Here is an 18,907-nt window from a genome sequence, read left to right on the forward strand (position 1 = left end):
CGAGCCGCGTAGGCGCGCTCGTTGTCAAGGGCACAGATACGTTTGAACTCGGCCTTCTCCTTGGCCAGTTGCTCCTCAACATTGTGGAGTTTCTTTTGCAGGCCCTCGCGGCCCCATTCTTCGGCCTTCTTATCGGCCTCAAATTTGGCTCTCTCCTCACCAAAAGCAGCCTTGGACTTTTCAAACTCAGCAATGCGTTTTAACGTGCGCTCACGATAACCCTCCCAATCGGCGCGCTCTCTAACCATTGTTCGCCATTCGCGAACTATCTGGTGATTGGCAGCACGAGCGTTGGCCTCTCCAAGTATAAAGGTGCGATATAACAATTCATGGGGCTTCGCCCTTTGCCGATTGACCTCTGCAGGAGTAAACGAGTTCAAGAACCACTCGCGGCAAGGGCCGAACTCATGGAAGGTATCTTTCTGTTTTAAGTTCCAGGGGGCTTGATGAGGAGCATCACCGCGTTCTTCTTCATTATAAGTTTTATAATAGATATCACCAACGATGTCCTTCGCCCCAATCACATTTGGGTTATAACCCCCAGCTCCACCAGAGCTCGCGCCGCTAGAGGTGAAACGACCTGACCCCTTAGAAGTAATGACTTGCGCGGAGTGGGTAGGTTTTGTGACCTCAGGCCCTTGAACATTAACAGGCTGATCCATAGCTTTCTTCTTTTCTAACTCCTTCTCCAGGGCCCTCTTCTTCGCCGCTTCGGCCACCCTCTCCTCCTCCGCCTTCCTTTTTCTCTCCTCATCCTTCCTCTTTCTCTCTTCTTCATCCTTCCTCCTCTTCTCCTCCTCAATCTTCTTCTTCTTTTCTTCTTCTCTCCTCTGATTCTCCTCCTCCTTTCGCTGCGCCTCAGCAGCCTTCGCGGCGTCTTGAGCAGCAATATCAGAGGACTTGATGGTAATCTTCGGCCTCTTTGACGCAGCCTCACTGAACGTGACACCCTTCTCAGGGGTCTTCTTCTTGATCTCTGCAAAAATAATGCAAGTACATTTAAGCAAAGAGAAAATTATTAAGAAGAGAAGCAAAGAACATACCCGGAGAAAATTTATACAACGAGCGCAAGTTGCTCGTTTTCCCAACCACGGGAAGCACAACAGCAGTAGGCGCGGAAGCCACACCAGCCGTGGTTTCGCTCCTACCTCTCTTCCTGCCAATCAGTTGGGCAGCAGCATCTTCTTCTTCCGCCTCATCATCTTCAGGGGTCGCGCCAGCATCAGGGTTACGAGAACCCGCGCTCCCAGAGCTTTTTGAGCCGCCTGCACCAGTTTTGGCCTTAGCTGTATGCGACAAGCCTTCAAATGAGTCACTGATTATCACATAATCATCTAAGTCACGTTGTCGAAGGCGAAGAGTACCTTTGACAGCAGCAGTAGTTGCGCGACTGGTGCCAGTCCCCTTGCTGGTCACTTCAACATCAGCCTTCTTTTTCTTCTTCAAAGGTTTCTTCTTCTTCTCCTCTGGGTCAATCCCCAGGTCGCGCAACACACCTGCAAAGATTTTAGACCACGAACTTAGCTCGCCGTTGGAAGACCCTACTGACTCCTCGCTGTAAAGATAGAGAATCTCTTTCCCAGCAGAAGTCACAGAGCGCAAAGGACGAGGTTTAGGATATTGCGCACCTTCAGTAGCGGTTGGCGGCGAAGCAGAGGCACCTTCAACCGGAAACATGAAGTTGCCCTTAATCTGATCATACCAGCTTTCTTCATCATCGCGCAAGGGGCGCACGCCCATGGAACCACCAAATGTGGAGAAGGCAGCTTGATACAGTTGCGCCTCTAAACGTGAATATAAGTAAGTAACAATTACAGCAAAGTACTTGAAAAAGAGAAAAAAGGGTGATAACTGACCTTGATCGCCGATCTTCAACACCGGAACCTCCCTGCTGTTGGGTGACCACTGGTCACTCATCTTAGCCGCTACTAAAACATTTTCCCCAAACACCCGATTTGGGGTTGGGGTCAACTGCTGATACCACCGGGCATTTTTCGGAATTGGAAGGTCTTCCTTCGGTATTGATTCAGTCCAATCCCTAAAGGGCATGGCAATCGGCAAAACCTCTTCACGGATGAAGAAGAACTTAGGTTTCCAGTCATGGAAACTCTTCGGGGGGTTTAGCAGAATCTTCTTCGCCGCACCACGGCTTGCAAAGGAGAAGAAACCCATCGTCCTCTGCAACTGGTAGAAAGCCCGAAACTTATCCACAGATGGCTCAATGCTATGAGAATGGCACAAGAACTCGAAGTGACGAACCCTCACCATCCCGGGTGGGCTCATCTGCGATAGATGAAAGTTGTAATGATGAAGAATGTGGCCCATGAAGTTTGTAGCCGGCAATCTGAAGTTACCTTGAAGAAAGAAATCTTCATATAGGGTAATGTATCCAGGTGGTGCATCAGCCGCGGTCTGGCCCTGAGCCGGATACCGGGCATCCCACTCTGGTGGGAATCGGAAGCTCCAAACGATTTGTTCGAAAAGCCCTAGGTCCCATCTGAGGACAGGAACTGGTCCTTCCTCAGTGACAGCAACTTCTTGATGTTCTTCACTCATATCGGAAAAAATTCTGGAAAAAACTTTGAAGATTTGAAGAAATCTTGAAGATGTGAAGAACAAGTTTGAAGATTCGAAGAAGATGTTTGAGAGAAAGTAACAAAGCAACGAAGAGAAGTGAGAACCTCTCACCTCTCTTCGATTATATACCCATCGCATTTAATGCGATGGGTAACCGTGCCGCCTTCGCCGCTAGGCTAACCAACGAGAGGCTGCCACGTCAAGCGGAAAACCAGGGGTGACGGTTACCACGCGCGCGTGGGCCTCACTCTCCTGACACGAAGTGCAACCGCCGCAGACGGCATGATGACACCCGTGCCAGAGGTCAACTCAAACGTCGCACTCAACGACTTATCCCACCAACTTGTCAGAGTTCAAATTTCGAAGTTTTCCCGCCATAAAAATTATAAGTAACTTTAGGCAAAAGCTACATGAGCCGCGCAAGCTAAACGCCACCTTCAATAACCTTGCGCGCCTGATCGGACAAACAATAAATCCCTCAAAACCTGCCTTGGTAGCTGCGCAATTGGAAACAACAATTTCCACACGCGCCACACTAACCAAGATCAAAAGCACATTTTCTCCTTACTCTTGTTTTCATTAAGTCCAGAGCTCCAACCACTTGCGTTGCGCATGGTGCAGCACTGGACTGGGGGGACTTGAAGGGGTATGGTCCCAAAAAGCCGCGCAAACCTCCTCAGGTTGCGCGTGAGACCATACTCCTTATTTCAGTAAACTTATTAATAAGGTCCTCGCGCGCCACACTCCACGTTCTATTCTACCCCGCGCGAGGCACGGCACTCAAGAGGCTCAGATATCAGCACTTAGCATGAAACGTTGGAACAAATGAGCATACTAACCCCGCGCGGGTTAGTTTGCTGTCCAACAAGAACCACACAGTAAGGAAGCGCACGACTACCTACAGTGGTACACAAGGTACAAGTGGCAGTAAAAGGAGCCAATGAGCGTCCAGCAGGCTCTGGTCAATCGTGCGCCACGATCGTCTGACGAGAAGTACACAAGGACGCCTACGTGGCACCAATCAGAGGACGGAGACAACTGTCCCACGATCTCCACTTGTCTGCTGATGACAGAAGGACAACAAGGCCGACAGCAGTGACACGTGGCTCCAATCAAGGTGCGCCAGCACCGAGGAACGTCTAGAAGCCACTAAGCGGTCGACGCCAGTGAGACAAAGAGCATATCCGTTTTGTTGTCCACTTCCGGCCCAAGGCCCATCAGCCTATAACCCCTTACACCTCTCCGGCTATAAATAGAGACCTCATTCCACAGGTTAAACATTCTATTCCCTCTACTCTCACTCTTAGCACTTAATTACTCCCAAAGCAGTCGCTTATTCTCACGCCGGAGCCTGGTTAAGAGGGAAACCCCCACATTCACCTCTTAACGAGTAACGGTGTTCTGTTTTGCAGGATCGATTATCAAGTCGGAGCTCAAATATCCACAAGAAGATTAACCATTATGAAAGGAACATAAACCAATCTAAATTAACTCCCTAATTAGATCAGTGTTTCTTCAGACAACAATGGCTTCGATCTCATTCATAACATTCCACTTCTCATACAAATCAATATTTATTACAGAGAACATGATATTGTTATATAATTACCATAGGTAAAATATATATGATTTGATTATGTTTCCTCTATTCTCATAGTACTCAATAAATACTTAATAATATACAATATTTTACCGGGTTTTCATATTATATATGGTATAGCCTTATGGTCTTACCTTCTTTTCTCTCCGTTTTGTTTTTCTTCACGCCACCAAATCTTGGTTTGTTGTTAGCCCTCTTCCTTCACTTACCACTTTTTTTTCTTCTTCTCAATCCCTGTCATTGGACTCGGGGACACATTGTACACACAAATACACACACATATATATATATATATATTAAGTTTTGTTTATTTATATTATCATCGTAGTGGTAGATCATGTCAGCTCTGCTATTGTGTCTCTTGTCGTCGCTGCTATGATCTTACATCTGTTGACGTCTCTTGCCGTCACATAATTTCTTTTTTTTTGTTTGTCGCTATCGTTAAGCGTGTTGCCGCCAATATTATAGCTATAGATATAATTAGAATCTAATCACATATTCACATATCACATAAAATTTAACATTTTTGGGTCCACTAATATATAATTTTAAGTACTTGATTAATATAATAAGCCCTAATATTGCCTCTCAAAAGGAACACCAAAGGACGCATCAAGTTCACAAGAAAACATCTTTTGCTTATATGCCATTCGTGTTAGTATAATGTTCTTCAGTCATACTTATAATCATTAAAAGAAATTAACATATTTTAATACTATACATACTTTTAACGTGTATATTAAGGTTCTCTATAAGAGCATTACCACAATTTGGCATCTCTAATTAAATTCTTCCTAAAGCACCCTCATAAATCCCCTACCCTTAGTTTCTCACAATGGATGTCAATTCATTTTTAGGTTCCATTTGCTACGACGATATTGAAGAAGAAGAATACATAGACATGGAAGTAAGCGCGTATTCAAATCCTTTTCGTCACTTGAACTCAAGTGAATTTGAGTTTCAAATGTTTTCGAGCTCATCAGACAGAGAGTTGATCACAACTTCTCCAGCTGATGAGCTCTTCTACAAAGGAAACCTCCTTCCCCTTCATTTCCCACCGCGCTTACAAATGGTTGAAAAGATCCTCCAAGACCAAAACAACGACACTTTCGATGAATTCTTCGGTACCCCATTAGCCACGAGTCCCTACGCTACCCCCAACTCAAATACCCCGTTTCGGTCCTGCAATATTTCGCCTTCAGGTTCTTGTCAAGTTAGTAGAGAACTCAATCCAGATGATTACTTTCTTGATAATACAGCTGAAAACCCTAAAAAATCTTGGACCAAAAAGCTTAACCTAACTAAGCAATCATCTCTGGGGTGGTCGAAACTCAAGTCTTTCTTCGGTAAATCGGGCGGCTCAGATGGTTCTAGAAGCAAATTCCCAAGAACTAGTGGAAAGAAAAAGGAAAAACTTAATGTTTCTGGTGCAATGACGACGTCCAAGAGATTTTGCTATACAAACACTTCATCTGGGCCTTCACCCTTTACAAATTCGAGTCATTCCAACAGCTCTAGTGAGTTGCAGGTTCACCATAGAAGCATCAACATGAGTTCCGAGATCGAAAGCGAGATAAATAGTGCGATTGCTCACTGCAAAAGGTCACAGCAACAGATGCATACAATACATAAGACCATAAATGACATGGGTTTTTCTTCTTTAGCTGTTTAATCAAGAACTGTATGTGATATATGGTTAAGAAACACAAGGATGTACAAACCAACAATCTTTGATTGATGGACCTTTAATATTTTGTTTCGTGTGCAATGGTTCAGAAAATGCATCATATTATGGGATTACAGACTTTAGACTTAAAAGGTTGTTTAATTACATGCAAAATTATAAATAACTAGGGTTAAGACCTGCCGCAGGTACATCGTAAAAATTGAATGGATTAGTTCAAACGTTATATGATGCATTAACCATATGAAAACACACATTTCGACGTATCCAGTTGAACTCAGTGTAACCTGTATAAGCATTGTGATTGGATCAAACGTAAAGGAAATGGAATTCATATCGAACAATCATAACGTATTATATGTGACCCAACTTATACAAAGAAAACGTAACGGGTATGAAGGAAAATATGCACATGTAATCGAAAGGGATTAATTAGAGCTTTCGAAAAAAAGGGGAGAAAAAGAAACCATAATTTGACTCCACTCGGTTCGAAACAAACTTTACGAAAGATACATAAAATAAACACGAAAACATATTATATTTGACCTAAATCATTTCCCAAAGAAGTTTACATCGAAACGTAGATCAACTTAAATTTATACGAAAACGTACATAGAAATATGCACGTAAAAATGGTTTCTTTAAACGAAAACGTATTATATTTGACTTGACTCGCCTATAAAAAAAGTTTATGTCGGAATGTAGAAGAAATCATATTTACACATATCCGTACACAAAATATGCACGTAAAAAATAGTTTTTAAGTAAAGAAAGTATAAGGGTAAACTGAAACAAAAAATTAGTACAAAATTTAATAGGTTAAAAACGTTCGTAAAACCGTGCCAAATAGCACCAATGCCACAACCACATCGACTCTCAACATCGTAAAAATAAAATAGATAAAATGCTAAAAATTTCACTGAACGAAAAGCAGACTAAAATCGTTGAACCACGCACACCCGTTACAGTATCTTAATGCGAAGAAATTAACCAGAAACGTAAAACGCAGAAAATAATAACTTAGTCGATCTACGACCCGTCCATTGCGGCGAACTTTTCAAAAGGGGAAAAATGGACGCGTTGCGACGTGTCGTGTCGTCAAATATTAAAAAATATAGCAAAAACGTTGAACCTCACATGCACGCTACGACATGTTAACTCGTAAAATTTAGAAGGAAACGTAAAACGAAAAACTTGCGAAACATAAAAAGTATGGGGTACGAAAGTTGTAAATAATAAAATGTTGTGTTAAATTATAAAAGATGGAAAACTTTGGGGTAAAAGTAAAAAAATATGAAAAGGGGTTAAAATGTAAAATATGAAATGTTTGGGTTAAATGTGAAAAACCTAGTTTTTTTAAACACTCCCCAAACACAAGGTACATGCACGCTACGACATGTTAACTCGCAAAATTTAGAAGGACACGTAAAACGAAAAAACTTGCCAAAGATAAAAAGTATGGGGTACGAAAGTTGTAAATAAAAAAGTGTTGTGTTAAATTATAAAAGATGGAAAACTTTGGGGTAAAAGTAAAAAAAATGAAAACGGTTAAAATGTAAAGAGTTAATTACTGTTTTCGTCCCTGAGGTTTGTCAAAAATAACGGTTTCAGTCCATTAGTTTAAAAATTGCGATTTCAGTCCATTAGTTTCATTTTCGTAACCATTTCAGTCCACTTTTCAAACGACGTTTGTTTTATGCAGTTAATGGAAGTACGTGCTTGTCACGTGATGGGCAATTTAGAGATGAATTGGGGGTCAGGGTTTGGATGAATAAGGGGTAGGTGGTGTTTAATACAACTGGGTTTGTGAGAATTGGAATGGAAATGGCCAAATTGCCCATCACGTGACAAGCACGTGCTTCCATTAACTACATAAAACAAACGCCGTTTGAAAAGTGGACTGAAATGGTTACGAAAATGAAACTAATGGACTGAAATCACAATTTTTAAACTAATGGATTGAAACCGTTATTTTTGACAAACCTCAGGGACGAAAACAATAATTAACTCAAATGTAAAATATGAAATGTTTGGGTTAAATGTGAAAAACCTAGTTTTTTTTTTAAATACTCTCCAAACACAAGGTTTGTCAAATATGAAAAAAATATAACAAAAACGTTGAACCTCACATGCACGCTACGGCATGTTAACTCGCAAAATTTAGAAGGAAACGTAAAACGAAAAACTTGCGAAAGATAAAAAGTATGGGGTACGAAAGTTGTAAATAATAAAGTGTTGTGTTAAATTATAAATGATGGAAAACTTTGGGGTAAAAGTAAAAAAAAATGAAAGGGGGTTAAAATGTAAAATATGAAATGTTTGGGTTAAATGTGGCAAACCTACTTTTTTTTTTTTTTTTTGAAAACTTCCCAAACACAAGGTATACGTCATTATACACGTAAAAGTTGCTTATCTATATATGGAATAATTAGTAAAATATAAACTTTCAAGAGGCATAATTAGTTAAAGAGTAAATTACAAGCTTTGTCCTTTATATTTACACTAAATTGCAGGCACTGTCATTTTTTCAAAAAGTTTACAGGCGGTGTCCTTAACCTTTTAAAATCTTGTACGTTATATCCTTTAGGCCAAACCCAGTTAGATTTTTTGGTTAAATCTGGTCATGTGCCTTGTACATGAGGACATTGTTGTCATTTCATCTATTCAAGGACTATTGTGTAAAATAACTATGTTTAAGGACTAGTTGGTAATAAATTGAAAAATCAAAGAAATATTAATATGTTTGTCTCCATCTCTCTGTCTCTCTCTACTGAAACCTAAGGAGACCTGCTTAACCTAAACCCTAACCCTAGCGACAACAATGGCGGACGATCCACCACTCTCCGATCCAATTCCACCGCTCTGCTCCTCCGTATTCTCCGGCGACCTCTCAAAACTGTAAAGGAAATTGCTCCTGTAATTGTTCTGGAAATTACGGTTTGAATGTTGCTGGATTCCTTAATATCACGTTACCGGACGATTCGATGGTGGTATTGGATGGTGGGTTAGGGACGGCGGTGGTTGTGGAAGGTGATTAATTGCTCTGTCTTCTCCGGCGACCTCTCAAAACTGTAACGGAAATTGCTCTTGTAATTGTTCTGGAAATTATGGTTCGGATGTTGCTGGATTCCTTAATATCACGTTACCGGATGATTCGATGGTGGGTACAGAGGTTGTGATGGTGGTACAGAGAAATGGAGTAAAGAAAATCCGATGGTGTCGATTGCGGGGCGGTGCTGGGTGGTGGGTTAGGGACGGCGGTGGTTGTGGAAGGTGATTAATTAGGGTTTATTTGTTAGAGTTGAATCAAGATGATCAGAATAATGAATCGAGATGATCTGAATAATCGCCATTAACAACTCTTTACAGGTTCTTTTTCCCCTCGCATCATTCGATCTGTCAAACTTATTATTAATCCTTCTCTCCTGCCTCCTAATTTCCATTTATTAATCTCCGGATTTTCTGCTAATACATGTGGTGATGGATGATTTGAGTTGAATTGAATTGTTTTCAAGTTTTCGTTTGAATTGTATGTTATCATTTTATGAATTTTATGTTTTGATGGTTGAATTTGATGATTGTTGTGAATTCCAGATACATAGAGAGAGAGAGTTATATTTTTTTATTTTTAAGTTTTGTAGAAAATAGTCCCTGAATAAAAGTTCTTTACAAAATAGCCCCTGGGAATTAATAGACAAATATGCCCTTATGTGCAAGGCACATGACCAGATTTAATCAAAAATTATAACTGGGTTTGGCCTAAAGGACATAACGTGCAAGATTTTGAAAGGTTAATGACACCGTCTGTAACTTTTGGAAAAAAAGGACAGCGCCTGCAATTTGATGTAAACATAAAGAACAAAACTTGTAATTTACTCTTAGTTAAATTTGTATTACTCTTAGTCACGAAATTATAACTTTTATGAGCTAACCAAATTTCTTTGATTACATTAATGTAAAAATTAGCAAGAAATAGTAATCAAAATCAATGTTGCAAAGATAAGCCTTCTATTTCAAGGGTATTTTCAATTATCTATATGAATAGAAACTCACGATGAATAGTGCTTCAATATTTTTTTATCAATATTGTTTTATTCTTAAGTTTTCATTATTTTATTGTTTTATTTCTTTAATTGATTTTAGTCATTTTTTTCTAATATTACTTTTAAGATACGATCAAAGTATCCGTTATCAAACAAAAAACTATAAAAATGAATGCGTACCGGTACCTATATTATTCGTTTCAGTTCGGTACGATATCGTAATGATAAGGTGTCAGTTTATCAAAATATTAACAATAAAATTAAAACTTGGTATCGATTGATACAAATGTTGTTTAATTGATTTTAATTTAGTTTGGTACGACAGCGATACTACGTCCGTTTTAAAAAAATTGCAATGTTTAAATAAAATAAATAAAAAATGCAAACGCACATAACCGATATCAACTGAACAAGATAATATTCGTTTTAATTGTTTTCAACTGACGTAATGTTTTCTCTTTGAAATAATACTATAGCAAATGCCAGTATTGTGATGAACATATTAAGAACGACTGATTCTCACCGCGAAGCATGAGAGAATCTCACTGGTTATGAATTAAAAGTCGAGGGAAAACGTGTCCGGAAAATCCAACAACCTCTTGTCATGTGTCATGCGTAAGCGTGCACACTTTGACTTCATTGTGACTCTTTGACTTTTTGTTTTCTTTTTCTTTTACATTACATTCGAATCACACTTAAATAATTTGTATCTTTATTAATTTTATATTGAATCTATTAAATTTTAGTAACTTAGTTGATTGTTAATCACACTTAAATAATTTGTATCTTTATAATGTTGTATTGAATCTACTAGGTAATAATCTTGTATATTACACGTGTTGATTGAAATCTTTAAACTAATGAAATTAAAATTGGTAATTAGAAAAAAAAACTTAACTCCGTTGATTGGAATTACACGTGTTGTTTGGAATTTCGATGTAAGTTTTACATCAATCGACTCGTATCCTCGTTCTGATCAAAAGCCCTAAAACATCAGTTTGTAATTCGGTAATTGAGTGGGGTCACCGAATCCCATAGTAGCAAACTTTTTTTAATCTTATACCCAAATGCCCATTCATTATGTTTCATTGTTTTGGCTACTCCCGTCGGGCTTAGTATTCTCAGTCTGGTCATGGGCCGATCCTGGTTCGAACTGTTGATTTGGTCGGTCTAGACCGACTTTTGCCAAGTTCAATGCATGTTAGGCAAACAAAATAAATATAGTTCTAGACTTCTAGTATAAAATAAGTCTGGTTACGGGCCTCTTCATAGCATCCGAAAGACACCTTAAATATCAGATTAATAAATAGTTCTAGTATAAAATAAACTCACTTTAATGCAGAAATATGGTAGACAAAATGCTTTGATGTTATTAATTTATTATTAGGTGACCCAAAATCTTAAACTGAGTCAACATGTCATCCACCATCACTTCTTTTGCTTAATCATAATAAAATAAGGTTTAACTTTTACATTTAACCAGCAACTTTAAACCTTAGTCCTTACAACATAGTACTTTTGTTTGCTATTTAAGGCAGAGAGTTATTTAAGGCTTTCGGTATCCACACATCTCCTCTTTTTATTTGCACATCTCTAACCCTACAGGAAGTGTATTGATTATACGGTTCCTCTGGGTCAAAGCGTATTGATCTATACGCTTCCTATACGTGTACTTGAAGTACAACTTTTCAGACACTTTTCATGCAATGATTATGGGACCAGAGGAACCGTATAGCCCTATACGCTTCCTATAGTTTTTTTTTTTTTTTTTCAAAAGCAGCATATGGCTCTTATCATCTTTTTTTTAACGGAAAGGAACGAGTGTCAACTACCGTGACACCGAGCGTTGTGGCCAAGGTCGACTACTCAACCGCCACCAGCCTCTTGGCTCTCCCAAATACGCGAAAACCCGACCTCTACCCGCCCGAAGGAATGACAGTGGAATAATCGGTAAAACCTCGCCTCCCATCCAAGATGAACCATATTGCTCTATACGCTTCCTATACTTTACTTACTTTACTGACATGGGAAACGTATTGCCCTATACGCTTCATATACTTACTGACAACGGAACCATATTGCCTTGTACACTTCCTGTTGGGGGCACTTTTCAGATCTTTTAAGTTATGAACTGCGTGTATGTCATAGCGAGGTGGTACATCGTTGTAACACCCCATGTTTTCTAAAGTCAAAGTCAAAGTCAAGATTGACTTCTTTGACTGTAATTAGTATAATTTGTGTTTTATTTAGTTGTATTATGTGGAGTAAGTGTTATATAATCAAGTAATCGAATGTTTATCAATGCGAAACGTTAAGCAACCTTGAATAGAAGGGAGTAACAATGTGATAAAGTCAACTAATCAATAATCAAGCTAATCAAACCATCATCAAACTCGAAACTCGAATTGGGTCCCTATGGGAAGTGTATTGCCCAATACGCTTCCTATTGATTTAATTCATCCACCAACCAAAATCCTATGGAAAACGTATTGCCCAATACACTTCCCATTGATTTAATTCGTTCACCAACCAAAGCTTTTATAGGAAGCGTATTGCTGAATACACTTCCTGGTAACTGTAAAGAATCGTATTGTCCAATACGCTTCATGTTAGCCTCACTTTTTAGTCCTTTTCACTTTTCAGTACTTTTCTATGTCTGAAATGCCTGCATGACAGAGAGTGTCGGGGTTTAGTGTACGAATGGGAAGCGTATTGGCCTATACGGTTCCTATTGGTGTGGCATTTATTGCTTTTGAACCTTATAAGAAGCGTATTGGGCCATACACTTCATATTAAGGGATGTACACTAATTTTTGGGGAGTGTCTAGATACCATGACCCTTATTTAAACACACACACAGAGATCATTATGTATTACACCTTTTTTTTTTTTTTACTGAGAGTGACCCAAACATATTTGAGGCCTTTAGAGTCACAAGATCAATAGATATTATGATTGTTTCGTAAGACTAGTCATGTGAGTGGTTTGGTGCAACGCTTTTAACTTATGACACGAGAGAGCTCGGGTGATGTTACAATGTAGCTAGATGTATTTATAACACCTTGAAAAAAAGATGATGTTTACATCCAGTTTGATACTCAATTCAAGAGGGTTGAGGAATTTTAACCCCTTAATCATCCAATATTTATATTTTCAACAAAACAGAGACGATTACAGACTAATGGCAGGTAGACGGGCAACAAAATGTGCCCATAAAGACTTATAATAAAATTTTGAAATTTAGGAGCGAACTCAAATCATAATACAATTTATCAATAACTGTCCTCAACGGCTCAACTCTTTGAAATCATGTAAGGGTCAATTTGTTCTTCTGTGGGTATCCGGTTATAGCTTCATGGCCAGTGACCAAAAGCTGGAGATATGGTATTCTGACTCCATAACTTCAGAGTCAATTGTTGACTATTGTTGACTAAACCTACCTATAAACAACGATAACAATAATAATACCTCATATCGCATAGATTCGGTCAACTTCCGAGTTGGAAAACTCAGAGTTGTGATGCCAGGAGTTTGAACCGCTTTTTGCAATCTTCTCCTTCTTTCTCTTTAGCCGTGTTTTCTTCGACTTAAACACATAGTAAGTCATGGTTCCAAGAACCCCTGCCATTATAACACCGCCCACGACCGTTATCAAAATAGCAGCCCATTCGTACTTTCTACCAACCACTATATAAGAAGAAGCCATGAACGCAACCGATGTGCACACAGAAGCTAACCACATCAGTTTGTTAATCACCTCAACCACCCTTCTTTCTGCTTTCGTCTCACCTCTAACCAGCGTAATCTGAACCACCACCACCGCTAACGAAGTGAAAAGCGCAATCGCATTAAAGATGAAAAAGATTTTGAAAGAAGCCCGGTCCACCACCACCGCCATCCCATGATCGTCGTCACCGCCAGGGACTGTGAAAATAGCAGCAAATGCGACCGTTGCGAAAAGCACCGCCACCACGGTTACTGAATTGGTGGCGTTATTAATGCCTTCGCGGTGGAGCTTTCTGAGCTCTTTAGCAATTCCACTAACGTTTTTGTTTGTTTTCTTAGTTTGTAACAGTTGTGTGTGGACATCGTTTTTGATCTGAGTCACCGTGTTTCTTAACTCGTCTCTTGGTTGGTTCAGTTCGTTTGCCCGGACCGCACCACATCGAGTCAAACAGGTTATTATAGCTGAAGAGTCTTCAGATAAGGGTAGCGATTCGGCTATGTCAAGAGCCGTTTTGTGATCTCTGGTTAATGCATTGACGTTAGCACTCGTATCCGGTAGGCTAAGCAGCTCGTTTACTATCTACAAAAACAATAAAAAAATCATGTCACATATACAAAGTGTGCAATATGCGATATTAACTAATAAATAATCACAACCGAATAAAATCTTACCTCTGCGCGTTTTTTTCTGGTAGCAACATGCAATGCGGTAAAACCGGACTTGTCCGGCAGCATAACGATAGCTGGGTCAGCTTCGAGCAGCAATTTTACGGCCTCACTGCTAACACCTTTTACAGCCATATGTAACGCAGTTTGTCCTTTATTGTCTGTTCTTCTAGCGAGAGTTGGATCTTTGTCAAGTAGAGCTTTCACAATCTCAACATGCCCAGATCTCGCTGCAAAATGCAACGAATTTTTCCCATTGGATTTTGGAATATGTAACAAACTGCTGTCTTTTGATAGCAGCTCTTTAACGACAGCAGTGTGTCCTCTTGTAGCCGCAGTTATTAGAGGCGTCGCGTTTCTTTGGGATCGTGTTTGGCATAGTGACGGATCATGATCGAGGAGTAGTTGCACCACGGCTGCAAGTGTTCGCATAACTTCATCAACGCTATGATCAATTAACATAAGTGATAATATAATAAAGTCTGAAGATTTTTACCATCATGTCCTTGACTAGCAGCTATATGCAACGTGTCGAACTCCAACCGGCTTTTTCTAGTGATCGTTTCTTTATTCGAGTACTTCAACAGCTCCTTGACAACCTCAAGATGCCCCTTTTCAGCAGCGGTGTACAGCGCGGTTTCACCCAACTCATTAACCTCATTCACCACAGACGCGCGAATCTCAGCAACTTCCGCATCGAAATCAGCCCCGCTTAACGTCCCCACCATCTGCGAATCAATGTCATCAAGAATCTGCTTCACGGCCGCCAGATCCCCTCGTTGGGCCGCCAGATGGAGCTCCGTATCGTTATGTCTACCCGTCACTTGTTTGACATACTTTTTCTTCCCAGCTTGATCCATCCGCTTCCCCGAATTCGACAGCACCAGCGCTGGAGCCGTTGCGGAAGACGGAGAGGGCGACGGCGATGGCTCCCCGAGAGGGTTCGGGTTCGGGTTTTGATTATGATTATGCTTTGTTGGAGTCATCAGCCCCTTTTCTAAGTCTCCTAGTGAAAGTTAACTTACTATCAGAGATCTCACATTTAAAGGCAATATCAATTTAGTCTTCATGATTAATTATTATTAATCTGATCATTATGAAACTAACTTTTGTGTTGATACCGATTCCAATTGATATTGCAAAGATCACATACAAATAGATATATAAAAGTCAATCAAATAATGAGAAATAGGAATATGCAGAGTAATAATATAAAGCAGAAACAGTTGAAGTGAATAGAAACGCACCTTCATCCATGTTTGGATACTGAAGAAACCCCCCCTGGTAGTATAATTTGGGATGGTGAAGGTTTGATGGAATCTGTGTGCCAGGAATGTTTGGTGAGAGAGAGAGAGAGAGAGCAGAAGTGGACATTCAAATGAAGGTGGAAAGCAAGATGAAAGATCAGAGGACCACTTGACTAGCTGAACATGTTCTAGTCCTTCAACTTTTACTAGTTTTACAAAATGAAACAATATCTTACACTTTTCACACTTTCGGTTTTTAAACCGATATACACATTTTTTTAACGGCAAATTTGAATCACTGACGGACCACTAGAGTATCTAATGTCATTAGCGAAACCACCCGATCATATCCATCTCTACTAGGAGATAGAGTGTGTTTGGGGTTGAGTTTTGAAAATAGATTATGCGTTTTGAATAATCAGAATCAGATAATTAACTGTAACAAAACGTGATGTTGAAAGATTGTGTTTGGATTTGATTATGTTGCTTGATATCACAATAATCAGATAATCAACTATTTGAGTGTTTGGCAAATATATGTTTGGCAAATATATGTAATAACGTTATACAACCATGTCATTTGTTATTTTCTATCCTACCCAGATGGAATTTAAACTTCAATCTTAGAGACCATGAAAATCGTTGTTCAACTTAATACATAAACTATAAAACCATAAGTAGTCCCGACTTTCATTATTTTTTATATACGTGTCCTTACCTCTTCGCCACCTCGATCCTCGTATCTTGGACTTAGACAATTAGGGGCTTTTTGTTTACCTCTTAATGAAGCTCTTAATGGTTCAGACATCAGACTGGTTCAGCACTTAATGGTTCAGACTGTTTGTTTCATGAGCAGATGTCTGAATAGTTCAGACATTTGCCTCTGAATGGTTAAGATTTATACAGAGTCTGAATGGTTAAGACCTCTAATCTGAATTGGTCAGACATTTGCCTCTGAACGGTTAAGCACTTAATGATTCAGACCTCTTACTGGTTCAGCACTTAACCATTCAGATGTTGACAAACAACCCCTTATTCATGACAAATTGGTTGATGGTATCGATCTGTCTTATAGTATACATTGTTTCAATTATATTGTTTTCGTAATAGACAACATAATAACTTTTCTTTTCTATTATATAATTTGATATGTCTATTGATTCTATCTTAAAAGGCATAACAAAAAGGACTATAATTGTGTGCATCCTAAATTAAAAGGTCCAAAGATGAAGACCATTGGGCCCTTACATTATTCTTTTCACTTTAAAGGATGGCAAAACAAAAGCTTAGCCACCATGCCATCCACATCATCTCTGTCTTCTTATAGTCACCGAATTTGACTTGTTTAATACAACATAAATATATAAACCAAGATATTTGCATGTTGTTTACACTAATTGGTCTTAAATTTATACATAAAAAAGTATACAATTTCGCATTAAATAATGGTGAACTTTAATAAACGATCCTCACTTTTTATTTCAAGATTTCCCAAATTGTTGGACTCAATTCCCTCATGAAAAATAGTGAAAAGGTTAATAAATTATCATGGTACAAATTATCATATATACTGAAGGAGGAAGTTGTTCGACTTTTATTGTTTACCTTTTTTTCAACTTTATGGATGGAAAAAGGTATTATGTCAAAATTTTATTATTATGTTTACATCCGTGAGGTCCACACAAACATGTTTCCCCCCAGCCTAGTCAAAGACTAGCAGATCCGCTGGTCGCAGAGTAGACTTCCCTTCCATAGGGTCCGTGAAGAAATTCACAGGAGCCTCTTTCTTAGCAGAAATCTCAGTTCTTCTTAGGATGTCTCACAAAACATCTCGCACCCAGTCATGCCGATATTTGAACCCAGTGAGCTCTTTACAATGAACTGCGTGCTCCTCGCACCCAGTCATGCCGATATCGGGCAGGTTTCATCTTCCGGGTACATAGGGATCATCAACCGGTATTTGAGAATGGCTATCGACTTCTTGACCAGGTCGAACAGGTCATCCATAGCAATTGTTCAACCCCAGGGAGGGCAGGGGTTTGTCTTTGGAAGGTTAGGGTTTGCAATTCAGAAAGGGTGGCTGTCACACCCCAACCGATGGCGGAATCATCAGGGCATGACACTGAGCGAAACAGATTGTCCAGAAGTTTCCACAACAATTATCATTACTATTTAGTTTAATTAATACGTCCCATACCGTATCCCAAATAATAAAACAAATTATTACAGATAACAACTAGTCAAATATTCTGTTCCGACAACTCAGATTTAAATATAAATATTGTTTAAATGCTTCTAGAGACTCGATCTGCAAGATCTACAGACAACTATGCTCTAGACGCTTATTCTAAGCTCGCCTTCCTAGCAGATAAGCATCCTAATTGCCTGCCACATACATTAAAATAATGTCAATAAATAAAATGTAAAGGTGAGCATACAAGTTTGATAATAGCATATAGAGTTCGAAATAGTTTACGCATAACCAGCACGTACACAGAGGAAAACGAAGCATGTTAATTATCGACATGGATCCATCGATACCAATGACTGCGGGTTGACTGTCCGAGACAGTTCGCAATACATGATTACCACCGTAATCCATGCAAGTAATTGTCCTTAACAACCCCCGTGTGAACGGGTGTGCTGAGTCCAAACTATAGTACTACGTCGTTAAGGCAGGTAGATAGCATTCCACGTGTAAGCATAACAACAAGCATTCATTTAGTCACGTAATACATGCAGAACGGTTAGCGTTTAAATAATTGAGTAGTGTGTTCGATTGTGATTTAGATAAGTAACGTATGTAACACCCAAAAGTGCTAAAGCAAAAAGGGTTCGAGTATACTCACAGCGATTGATTGATGGATTGAAGGGAGCGCTTGAGAGTAGGGTTAGCCTGAATAGTTCGATAGTATAACGATGAGTGACGCGTTAAATGGAAACAAGTTATGATGGGTCGAACAGCCTGGTCGATCGAACTGTAGGTTCGATCGAACGGGTTGTTCGTTCGGTTAGACAGTCCGTTCGGATAGCCTGTTCGATCGGCCGGTAGGCTCGATCGGTTGGTCAGCCCGTTCAGGCAGCCGGTTCGATCGGCCGGTAGGCTCGATCGGTTGGACTGTTCGAGTGGATTGTTTCTTCCTTTGAGTAGGATGTATTTGTGTATGATGGCTTGTCCTTTTGAAGTTTTCGTTGTAGTATTTGAGAATATTGAAATGTTCCTACCTTTCAGGCCGATCGATCGAACGGTCTGTTCGATCGGCCGGCTTAACCGATCGGTTAGTCACTTCAGTAGTAAGTCCTCAGTAGGATGTCACCTGATCGGACATCATGTTCGATCGGGTGGCACTCCAATATATCAAAC

At 39.6% G+C, this 18,907-nt stretch overlaps 2 protein-coding genes across 2 annotated transcripts; one reads left to right on the forward strand and one right to left on the reverse strand.

The window, feature by feature from the left end:
* Positions 1-5,012: 5,012 nt before the first annotated feature.
* Positions 5,013-5,936, forward strand: LOC110906203 (probable membrane-associated kinase regulator 4). Its single transcript, XM_022151426.2, has one exon. It carries the CDS (start codon positions 5,013-5,015, stop codon positions 5,847-5,849), a length of 837 nt encoding a protein of 278 aa, XP_022007118.1. The 3' UTR covers positions 5,850-5,936.
* Positions 5,937-12,978: 7,042 nt separating this feature from the next.
* On the reverse strand, positions 12,979-15,686 carry LOC110904706 (ankyrin repeat-containing protein ITN1). The gene is made up of 4 exons (XM_022150551.2): positions 15,544-15,686; positions 14,793-15,302; positions 14,303-14,712; positions 12,979-14,210 (listed from the first exon to the last, which is right to left on the reverse strand). Exons 1-4 carry the CDS (start codon positions 15,668-15,670, stop codon positions 13,374-13,376), a joined length of 1,884 nt encoding a protein of 627 aa, XP_022006243.2. The 5' UTR covers positions 15,671-15,686; the 3' UTR covers positions 12,979-13,373.
* Positions 15,687-18,907: the final 3,221 nt, after the last annotated feature.

This window comes from Helianthus annuus, chromosome 14 (genome assembly GCF_002127325.2).
Source record: "Helianthus annuus cultivar XRQ/B chromosome 14, HanXRQr2.0-SUNRISE, whole genome shotgun sequence".
NCBI lineage: Eukaryota > Viridiplantae > Streptophyta > Magnoliopsida > Asterales > Asteraceae > Helianthus > Helianthus annuus.

Coding starts and splice junctions, on each gene's coding strand:
- LOC110904706 (XM_022150551.2), bottom strand. CDS start 15,670: ATGTCCACTTCTGCTCTCTCTCTCTCTCTCTCACCAAACATTCCTGGC. Junction 15,303..15,543: donor GTATCCAAACATGGATGAAG/GTGCGTTTCTAT, acceptor AACTTTCACTAG/GAGACTTAGAAAAGGGGCTG. Junction 14,211..14,302: donor CCAGAAAAAAACGCGCAGAG/GTAAGATTTTAT, acceptor TTGTTTTTGTAG/ATAGTAAACGAGCTGCTTAG.
- LOC110906203 (XM_022151426.2), top strand. CDS start 5,013: ATGGATGTCAATTCATTTTTAGGTTCCATTTGCTACGACGATATTGAA.